We start from the raw sequence: 11418 nt of genomic DNA on the forward strand, positions 1-11418 counted from the left end.
AAGCAGGGAAGAGGTTATTCTGTTTTTCTTTTTTTTTTTTTTTTAAGATTTTATTTACTTATTCATGAGACACAGAGAGAGGCAGAGGCAGAGACATAGGTAGAGGGAGAAGCAGGCTCCCCGTAGGGATCCCAATGCTGGACTCGATCCTGGGACTACAGGATCATGCCCTGAGCCAAAGGTAGACTGAGCCACCCAGGGGTCCCGGGAAGAGGTTATTTTGAATATATACATGTCTTTCTATAAAAACACAATCCTGAGGCCCTTTCCTATCCAGAACTAAATCAAAAATCAAGTCAGTCTTGAACTTTTCAGAACCATAAAAAAGTCCCATTTAAGAGAGATAGGTAGATACCAACACATACACTCACACCTAGGCCAACACAGATAGACATAACTTGCCAGTGAAGTATTTACAAAAATATATGTGAAGTACAATGAAAATTCAGATTACTCTATATACAATTCCCAAAAGTATAGTTTGTTGTGCCCTCAGTTATTGGGAAGGAACAAAAGAACCACATACAGCTTCAACATAGGGAGCCTACAAGTAGTCTGGGCTCACTTCCCACTTTTAATTCACACTCTTCTAAGACATTCAGCCAGAAGCAGTCACCTGAAAAGGTAGGTCAGAGTTTGACCAGAGCAAGGGGGATGAAGTACTGAGTAGTGAAGATGGGGGCATGATATTTGCCTAACTTCTGTGGTGAGAGAATTGAATGATATGAAAAGTCAAACTACCTTCTCAAAAGCCACTTTGAAAAACTGGAAACAAATATCCAACAATAAAAAAACTACTTAAAAAAAATAAATAAAAATAAAAAATAAAAAATAAAATAAAAAAACAAAAAAACTACTTGATTAGATGAGGATACTACAATGAAATATTATGCAAACACTAAAAATGTTAGATACTGACAAGAAAAGATGTTCATGAAACTGTACTGAAAAATATAAATTAGAAAACATTATATATTGCTTTTAATTTAAAATTTTACAAAGTGTCTACATACACATACACATACTTATCCTCTAAAACTGTGCTGCTCACTTGATAGTAGAATTAAGGGAGATTTAGATTTTCTTCCCCTTACTTATATGTTTCTTCTACTCTCATTATAAATGTGTATTATCTGTATTATTTCTTTAAAGTTAGAAATGTTTTAACATTTCTGTTAAATGTAGCACTAAGTCTTTATGCCACATGACTTATGCTCAAAGACAAAGAACCATGATTTAAGCAGTCCTGAAATTACAGGAAATAACACTTCTGATATATTTATTTATTAAAGATTTTATTTTATCTATTCATGAGAGACATAGAAAGACAGGCAGAGACATAGGCAGAGGGAGAAGCAGGTTCCCAGAGGGGAGCCTGATGCAGGACTCAATCCCAGGACCTCAAGATCACAACCTGAGCCAAAGGCAGACACTCAACCACTGAGCCACCCCGGTGCCCAACACTTCCAATTTATTAACAGCATCTTGGGGCAGGCATACTGCCTTTCAGATAAACCAAATAACTAATTGCCAAAGCCACCACAAGCATCAATGAAAAGATGTGCCTCATTTCTAAAGCAGCAAGAGAAAAACCATCACAGAAAACAACCTTTTTTTTTTTTTTAAAAAAAAGATTTAGTTATTTATTTATTCATGATAGACACACACACACAGAGAGAGAGTGGCAGAGACACAGGCAGAAGGAGAAGCAGGCTCCATGCCGGGAGCCTGAAATGGGACTCGAGCCCAGGACTCCAGGATCACGCTCTGGGCCAAAGGCAGGCGCCAAACCACTGAACCACCCAGGGATCCCCCACAGAAAACAACCTTAACAAGAGATGCCCACCAGCCATATTCAGTTATTTCAATTTAATTATAATTAAACAAATATAAATTTAGTTCCTCAGTTGTGGCAGTCATCTATTGGGTGCTCAACAGCCACGTGAGACTAGTGGCTACTGTTAATGGACAGTAGAGATATATAAGATTTCCATCATCACAGAAAATTCCATTGGACAATACTGTTTTATACAGGTGAGGCTGCTGGACAAACCAAATGTTATTACTGGTACCTATTTTCCAAAGCAGCAAATGGGCTGAGGAAAATACAGAGTACAACTATTTCCAACTGCTCCCTTTTATCTAGCTATTTCAAAAAGATAAAAATGTCTAATTAAGACACAATCATCATACAAAATTGTCAAGACAAATAAATTGAGAACAAAACACAAAGTTATACTTAAGGAAAATTTGTTGGAAACAATCTACATTGACCCTATTTCTTTAAAGAGCTTCAAAATAAACCTTCTCTGAGAATAACAAAAGCTACTGGGATGGGCATTCACTCTATGGTTCTTTATGGAGAAGGAAAAGCCCCCTGCCAAGACAATACCAACTTGACACTATTACTACTTTTGAATAGTTGGGCATTAGTATTTATGATCTCAACTCAAAAAAATGACCTGAAGTAGTTTTAGAAATAACACACATAAACAGAGCAGACTAAAAACAAAGCAGGTAAGTCATGTGGCTTAGAAAACACAGGTAAGGAAATAAGATAAAGTCATAGTCAGTTGCAAGATTTAATTATAAAAATACACCACTGTTCAGGAAAAACTATGGTAGCATCTATGAAATCTCATGTGGGTCCTTACACAGGATACATCATAATAGAAAGGACAGCTCCTTCAATAATAATAACCCTATGATATATGCAGCTGAGTTCTACACAGAGGCTTTTTTTTAAAGATTTATTTATCTATTTATTTAAGAGAGAGAAACAGCTCATGTCTCTGAGTGGAGTGGGAGTTGGGGGTAGGGAGGGATAGGCAGAGAACCCCAAGCAGACTCCCCACTCAGTGCAGAGCCCACATGGAACTCAATATGACGACCCTGAGAGCATGACCTGAGCCGAAACCAAAAGTCAGATGCTCAATCAATGAGCCACCCAGGTGTCCCCATGTAGCTGCTTACAATAATGCGAATTTATACCATAATGCGGTGAAAGCAGTATGACTCAAATTTTCTGCTTTCTGATGGCCTGGCTTAACTTAAAATTAAAATTGAATATGTATTTAATTCAAAGTATATAGTAGACTAACAAAAAATATCTGTAAAGCCTTTGTGTGCATGATGCAAGTTAAGAGAAAAGAGCTGGATATGTAAAGTTCATATATATGAGATCTAGGCCAAAGAACTCAGTATTATTCCTAAGAGAGAGCAATCCTAATGCTCCCTAAAGTTTCCCATTATTTGTGGGACAAATAAACAAAGTCTGTTCTTGTTCTGCAGCCCCTCTTGACACTCACTTCTCCTCAATTCTGCTCAAGGGTTTCCAGATATTTCTTTCTTGTCCAGGTCCCTCACCAACTCCTCTAGAACACAGCCATGAACATTTATGGCACTTTTCTGAAATAAACACCCCTCTCCCAAAGTCAACAGTCACTCAATCTCTTCCAGAAAAGCTAACAATAAAATCTACTTGCTAATTTATAACTGAAAAAGTTCCTTATGTGAGTAGCAAAGTATAGGCATTGTATCCTTAGAGATCCCTAGATCTTTCCCTTTTCTCCTATTTTTCTTTATTCCCTGCTTTTTTTCCTGACAAATTGACATTTCCACTCCCAACATCAGTAAACATCTCTTAAAGATTTAGACTGCTACCTACTTTTGAATCTAGTTTCTGTTTTACATATGCGCCATTTGCTGCTGTCAGGACATCATTTATCAGAATGAAAACATATCCTTCCAGATCAAATGCCAAATCAGAGCTGTAAAACACAAGCAAGACTTTAATAACTTACATTTAAAGAACAAGCATGTAATTTTAAATAGGTCCGAAGTTCAATAAATGAAAGAACATATTCTTATCAAGGTAAGTGAACATTAGGCATTTTATTGGCTATTAGTATTTCTTGATTCCTGGTGATAATTTGCAATTTCATACTCAATAGGGAAATCTTCAGAAACGAGAAATACTAATACTTAAACACAATCATTAGCAATAATTGATCATGTCAGTTAACAGCACGCTGCTCTGAATTCAAAGTCAGACAACAAGAACAAGTAAAATTCACCATTATAATTACATCTGAAGCAGGAAGAAGGCATGAGAGCTCAATTTCAAAGAGAAGGAAACCAAAAAAATGAAGTTGTTAACAAGTCATTTTCCAAGGATTCATTCACACAAAAGGCAAGCTGTACAGGTGACTGGGTTACTGTGTAGAATTTCGGAAGCATAGATTGTAGTGAGTTCTGAGATCAAGCTACAGTAGTGTCTAAGCACATAGGAGGAACTCAATTACTTAAACGGTTGCTTAGAAAGCCTATGAGATATAACTGGCAGGATTTGGGAAACTGAAGACTTCTAGTATTTAGTTGAGCAACAGACACAAGATAAAAACTTAGTAAACTGAATAATGAAAATCTATGCCTTCAGTATACTTTAGCACCCTAGTTAAAAAGCGGCCCAATATCCTGGGATTGTGCAAAACTAGCTAACTAAGCTAGCTAAACTAGCTAAACTAGTACATGGAATCGACATCTGAAGAACTCTGTGTCCCTGCAATTTTAGGCAGAACTAGCCTAATGTATATCCCCTCTTCCAAGCAGCCTGACAACCTTCTAACTTCAGACTCCCTCTGCCCAATCTCCTTCCCAAGTAAAAGGTTCTGATTAGATAAGGCTGATCCAGAGAGCAAGCCTCCTCAGAAACTTTTTGCAGGCCAGGGTTGGCCCTGAGGAACTCCTGTTGTTTGGTTCAATTCTGGATCCCACAGCTTTAAGGAAATGCTTCAAAGAGGTTAAAGGCTCATATAAAATATTTCTTCAAGAAGGTGATATTACCTAAAGGGAAAAACAGTCAGCTATATAACTAAATTCTAGTAACCAATTTTTCTATCCTTTTCCTTTTCTTTTTTTTTTTTTAAGAATGAAATTTTACTTGGAGATTTAGGGTGGAATTTGACTTAGAATATTTCCCCCCACCTCTACCACAGGAATGATGAAGGTAAATGAGCCAAAACAAGAAGCACACTGAACTCCCAGACAGAAAATCTACGTCGGACAGAATCTGTGGTATTAGCAAACCCGTATATGCCTGCCCCGGGCTAAGTAAAATGTACAAAGCTTCTAGCCATTACGTTAATTTTAGGAGTCTTTGGGCATACATTTTTCTCCCTGCATTTTAAAACTGAAACTTAAGCACAATGGAAAAAAGCTTCGGTAATTTAATAGAAGATCTAAGTTACGGCATTCGTGATAGATCTTAGGTGAGGCCAAATAAAGAAATTCTATTATTTATTATTCCACCACACGGCAAATAATTCATTATCATTTGTCTTTTCTGAGACACTATTTTTTTAGCACTATGTAAAGTAAAAGAATAGCACATGATTTAAAAAGCACACAGGCTTTGGAGTCAGACACAAATTCAAATTCCAGCACTGCCATTTACTAGCTGTGTAACCTTGACCAAATTTCTGAACTTAGCTTTCAGTTACCTCAACTAAAAATAGGAAAATTATACCCATATCTTTCAGAGGTGTTGTAAAGAATGCATAAATACGTGTAAAATGCCAAACATACTACGTGACATATGGTATGTGCTCAGTAAGTAGAAGAATCAGGTTTTGCCAGCCTTGACCTTAATATGGCCCAAAAGATTTAACTTTCCAAAGAGTCTTTGGGATGCTTTTCAAAGACATGATTCTTACTTAGCCTATAAAAATTCTCTTTATTGGTAATTGATTATTATCAATAATTATCGATAATTTCCAATGTGGTCTTAAATACATTCTTACCTGGCAGCTACAAAGGCTCCAATAATCATTGCAAATACAGTCATCTTAATACCCCAAGAAAAAGTCTTCCTACAAAATAAAATTTAAAAAGTGCATACATGTGTCTTTAGTTATTTGCAGAGACTCATTCTTACAACATAGACAGAAAAAGTGTTTTCCTTAAAAAAGCTATGAACATCATGTTTTAAATGTTTTCAAGGAATTGGATATTTCAAAGAATCCTTTTGATGAAGCAAAAACTTAAACAGAAAAGTATACTCATTTTTTCCTTATTCTTATATTTACTATTATTATTGAGCTTGAATCTTTGTAAATCAGAATTTCTTTAAGTAGAAAAAGGTCACACACATTTGTAATATTAATAGCTAAGACAGGAATACTATTTAAAACCTATATTGAAAAAAAAATTTTTTTTAAATAAAATAAAAAAATAAAACCTATACTGATGTTTCTGACCCAGCACCCAATGGCACCAGTAGGTATAGGAATTCCTGAAAGTGTATCTCATGTTCAGACAAATGCCAACTTCAATTCATAATCTTCCCAACTACTCCTCCCATAAACTATCAACTCCTACAGTAAAAAAAAAAGTAAGTGCATACACTTCTCAAAAGATAAAGTAGAAACAAGACAGATAATTTTACTATCTCACATATACTGGGACCCTTTTCAAGATGACTAAGGTCTGTTTAGGACTAAATATATCAGAAATTTGGCTCACTTGAGTAAAACTCCTTCAGCAAACATTGTAAACAGGATGGAGAACCTTCTCAGAACTGTAAACATTGGCAAGCTGGAAAAAAAAAAAAAAGGAAAAAAATACAATTCGTTAAAATAAAGTTTAAGAATTTATTTTTTAAACTAAACCTCTCCATATAAATACCCTAAAATAATGCTAATCTCTTCCTTCCATTATGCTGATTAATTCTGTTCCATGTTGATTAATCTGTGATTGAATTCAGCTTTTATTTCTCTCTAGAAATAATTATTACTTGAAAGCCTGAAAGAGTTGCTTTTATAAAACTACTAGAAGTGAGAAACACCAAGCTATCTATAAAAAGTGGTAGAGATCATATAGCTATTATCAAAGACTAGTATGGCCACTTTTTAATTTTACACTACTTATCATACAAATCCCCTCAACAGTAACCATGTTAGTTTTTAAAAGAAAAAGATTCCTTTCTTCCTTCTTTACTAGACTGATCTTACTTCCCACCCCCCAATCACAGCATCTCCAACCCTCCAAAGAGCACCTATGATAATCTCACCCCATGAAATATTTGCTTGTCCTTTTGTGGAAGCACTTTTTTCTTCCTCTAAATTACCAGAGCACTTTGCTTGCACTAATCAAACACACAGCCTCTTGCAATATAGTTATTTCTGAATATATCTCATCTCACTCCAAAGTGCCTTATACTTAGATGGCAACCAAAGATAGGATATGAATGAATGGATGACTAAATGCATGACAGTGGATGAAAAAGAGCAAATTCTATACAAGCAGCACTTTGCAGCAGGTCTGCATTTCTTTCCAAGTGGGTAGTGAGATGGAAAAGGATGCCCCATCCATGATAAATCTGACTTCTATGAACCCTCTCCCAGAGATACCATTATGGTTACTCTGCAAGGTTTCTTGAGTCTGAAGAAAGAGGAAATGAAAAATGCTTTGTCTCTGATCCTCAGAAATCTCCCCATTCTGTTTTATAATCATCTAATATGCCAAGGGGTTAGCTTAAGTGGAAGTAGTGAAACCATGGATTTCTGTTAAATGGCTTCTCCATGTGTATAATTTTAATATCACAAACACCTACACACTATACTCCTTAAGTGGAGAAGCCAAGAATTAGGAGGTTAGAGGATAATAAAACAGTAATGTCACAGAGCACAGAACTATTGCTTCTTTCTAAAAGTGAATATGCTGCCTCTACGGTGATATGATCATAGGTATAATATTAATCCTATTTGTATCAGAGTTCCATCGGATGTCATTTTAACTACATCACGTTCAAAGAAAAACTACAAAATTTCTCACACCCACCCTCTGATTTGGCTTTAGGGAACTTGCCTAAAATATAGTATTTATAAATTGTATTTAAAGAATTAAAATCCCAGGAGCCTAGCCTATAGTCTTCACTACTATAGGTCTGGAAAAATAATGAAAATCTCCTATAAGCAATTTGCAATATTTTAAGACTTCTATAATAAAGTAAGGGGGGGGGGGTAAAAAACCCAAAACACATAAAAAGTCTTTCTCTTCAAACTTAAGAGAATTTAAACTAAAACCTTTGGTGTAATCTTATTTACTAACAAAAGCTTTCTGGTTCTTTCATATTTTCCAGAATCAATAACAATGTGTTAAATATTTGACATTCAAGTACAGTTTTAAGAATACATATTAACCTCACTAGTAAAATAAAGTTATCCATACTTCAGTTTCTTTGTGCTGAACAGTCCCGTGATTTGGTTCCCAAAATATAGTAGAGGTAGTGGAAACGTCTAGAAAATTTAAAAAGGGATAACAGAGCTCAATAATAAAGATAGCTAAAACAAAGTCCTTTCAAACATAACAGTTTTGTTTATACGATCAAATTCTTTCTGCTTAAAACATAAGATTAGAACTCATACACAATTTTGGCCCCCATGAAGCACCCAAAAAACATTATTCCTGGATAAACAGCACTACTATGGCAGAGAGAGGGAAGAATGGAGAAGAAAAAAGAAACAGAAATATGAATATGATCAAATCACATGAGATAGAAACATCACTTGCTCTAAAATATGATACTGTATTAGCCCATGGCTCTAATGTCAGCAGAAAAGGGAAAGGTATTTCATCTTTATGTGGAGTCAAGCAGAGGCAGATAGAAGAGTAAGAAAACAAACCCAAGGAATAATGAATGCAGGATACACTGACCTGATTTGATTAGATGGATGTAGAAAATGCAAAACAGCTATACTCCCAACAAGTGTTCATTAATTAAAACAACACAAGATTTCTGAGGGCTTTCTTCCCTTAATTTTAAAGAATTGGTAGGACTTTTTAAGACACATATTACTCCATTTATTCTTTGCCTTCACTATACCCACTCTGGGTGATTTCAAGACTGCAATTTTTAAATATGCAGAGGACTGATAAAAATATAGAACGGTTTTCAGAAAATAAAGTGTTTTTTTTTGTTTTTTGTTTTGTTTTGTTTTTTACCTTTCGAGGTACATTTCTGTCAAGGTCAGGAAACTTGACTACTCTGAGTGCCTTTCCCACCCAGAGAACTGCCACTGTGGCCACCATCTGTAAACAGAGAACACAGATTCACTGTTCTACATATAAAGACACACACAGAAGCTCTAACGACATAAACCACGTAATGCTGAAGATTCCAACTAACCTGGCCAAGTCCGACACATAGTGAGGAGGGAAATCTACAAAACGGTAGAGAGAGAGAGAGCGAGAGAGAGAGAGAAAAAAAAATACAGGGTCAGAAAATGCCAAACACAGCTCTGTGAATTCAATTCGCACATCTGCAACCTTAAAATGCATTTTGAAACAAACACCAACGTCTGCCCCTTAACCAAATGAAAACGTGAGGGAAAAAAATATCCCTTGCGGGTTGTCAGGCAACACCGCTGATTTTGTAGCCTCGGGCGGCCACTTGTCTCATCCTGTCCGAGTCCACAATTTTCAGTCAGCTGCCTGCAACGGATGTTTCAAGGGAGGGAAGATGCAGGTCTCCCCGATGGTTCACATCTTTATTTATTTATTTATTTATTTTGGTTTTTCTTTTCTTTTCTTTTTTTTTTTTTGGTTCACATCTTTTAAAACAAAAACGCTTCTGCTTCTGCCTCAGGGTCCCAGTGACAGGATCGGAATCTTCCTCCACGAGCCGGAGGATGCGCACGTCCCCGGAGGCTGTCAGCGAACTCGGGGACCCCGAAGCCCCGGCCCTCGGCCCCGACTGCGCGGAGGGCGCGGCTCCCACCCCGGCACAGCCCACGAGCCAAAAGTCACGGGGCAACTCCGCTCCATCGCTCCGAACCGCCAGGTTTCCTTCCAGGGCGCCGCTCGGCGGGCGCTTTCCCACAGCGGGCGGAGCGCGCGCGGGACCGTCCTCAGGTCCGCGCGAGGAGCCGGCGCCGCCCCCGCACCCCGGGCCCGCGCGCGGAGCCGGCCCCGCCGCCGCCCCGGCCGCGCGTTCGCCGCCCGCCCTCCTCCCCAGCTCCCGCCCAACTTTGTTCAGCTTTAACTTCAGCGGCCGAAGTCCAGGGGGCCGGCGCCCCGCCGCCGCCGCCGCCGCCGCCGCGCGCGCTCCTCCCCACGGCCTCGGCCGCCGCCGCCGCCGCCGCCGCCGCCTCGGCCCTACCTGTAGTTGGTGAGCACGCTCTTGTTGACCACCACGATCAGGAAGGAGCTCACGCCGTAAAAGCCGGCGGCCAGCAGCTTCAGGAACACCGTCAGCGTTTCGGCCGACGCCATCCCCAGCTCCTCCTCATGTCTGTGTGTGGAGGATTTCGCGGGGGCTTCTCCTTTAACCCGGGCATGCTGACGTCTATGAACTTCCGCCATGGCGGCGGCGGCGGCGGCGGCGGCGGCGGCGGCCCGCGAGGGGAGCGGCGGGCGGGCCTGGCGGCGCGGGGGCCTGCGGTGCTGGCTCGGGGGACTCGCGGCGCCCGGGCCGGCGGACGGTGCCGGCTGCGCCCTCGCCGCCTCGGCTCCCCGCCCGCTCGCCGCCCGTCCCCGCCCAAGGGCAGGGACGCCGGGTTTCACGCGCTCGGGGACTTTGCTCGGGCATGATGCAACGCCGGGTCAGAGGGTAGGGGCCGCGCCGGGGTGGCCAGGACCGGGCCGGGGAGGCGCGGGCGCGCAGGGCGGACAGGCCAGGGCCGAGCCGCTCGGGGACTGCGGGGCGCCGGGCGCCACAGCACAGCCACGGGCGCCGGAGCCGGCTCGCGCCTGCGCGAGTCTCCGGGTCTGGCCGCCGCCGCGTGCCCTCGGCGGGGAGGCTGGCGGCGGGGGGCCCGGAAGCCGTATTCTCCGGATAACAGTCGCCACCAAAGGACGAACAAGCCTCCCCTCGGGAACAGGTGGCTGGCTAAGTCGTCCTGGGGGGCGAACGCGTCGACACCCACTTGGAAGGCTCTTTTGGTCTCCCTTGCAGAAAGTCCAAAAGCCCTTCGGAAGAATCATACGTGGATAAAAGGAAACACTCAGGGCAGCCCCGGCGGCCCAGCGGTTTAGCGCCTGCCTTCGGCCCGGGGTGTGGTCCTGGAGGCCCGGGATCGAGTCCCACGTCGGGCTCCCTGCGTGGAGCCTGCTTCTGTCTCTGCTTCTCTCTTTCTGTCTCTCTCATGAATACACAAAATCTTAAAAAGAAAGAAAGAAAGAAAAAAAAAAAAAAGGACACTCAACATTTCATTCTGTATTCCCTCGGGCTCCTTACCTTTTCTGAACCTAGGAACCCCCCACTCCCAACAATACTTTGCAGATCAAGGGAAAACTTGCTTAAGAAAAATGTAGACATGTCTAAAAATGTAGTAAGATAATAAAGCAACTTGGGGATTGGTGATAGAGCAAAGGTTTGGGAACTGAGTTCCAATTCTAGGAATCCTAGAAATGCCCTCT

The 11418-nt window shown here is 40.7% G+C and overlaps 1 protein-coding gene across 3 annotated transcripts in view; it reads right to left on the reverse strand.

Moving 5' to 3' along the window:
- SLC35D1 (solute carrier family 35 member D1) overlaps positions 1–10388 on the reverse strand; it is a 42608-nt gene extending 32220 nt beyond the window's left edge. Inside the window, exons 1-7 of one of the 3 annotated variants that reach the window (XR_013376440.1) lie at positions 10160–10387; positions 9188–9221; positions 9004–9090; positions 8230–8297; positions 6523–6594; positions 5802–5870; positions 3668–3770 (exon numbers count right to left, since the gene is read on the reverse strand). Coding sequence is in view for 1 of the 3 variants with exons in the window: in XM_077892241.1 (XP_077748367.1) it covers positions 3668–3770; positions 5802–5870; positions 6523–6594; positions 8230–8297; positions 9004–9090; positions 9188–9221; positions 10160–10362 (636 nt within the window). In the remaining 2 variants the exon portion in view is untranslated. Of the gene's footprint in view, positions 1–3667; positions 3771–5801; positions 5871–6522; positions 6595–8229; positions 8298–9003; positions 9091–9187; positions 9222–10159 lie in introns of all 3 variants that reach the window. The other 2 variants (XR_013376439.1, XM_077892241.1) reach the window with 2 other exon arrangements.
- Between the last annotated feature and the right edge of the window lie 1030 nt (positions 10389–11418).

The sequence above is a fragment of the Canis aureus genome, chromosome 3 (assembly GCF_053574225.1).
Source record: "Canis aureus isolate CA01 chromosome 3, VMU_Caureus_v.1.0, whole genome shotgun sequence".
Classification (NCBI taxonomy): Eukaryota; Metazoa; Chordata; class Mammalia; order Carnivora; family Canidae; genus Canis; species Canis aureus.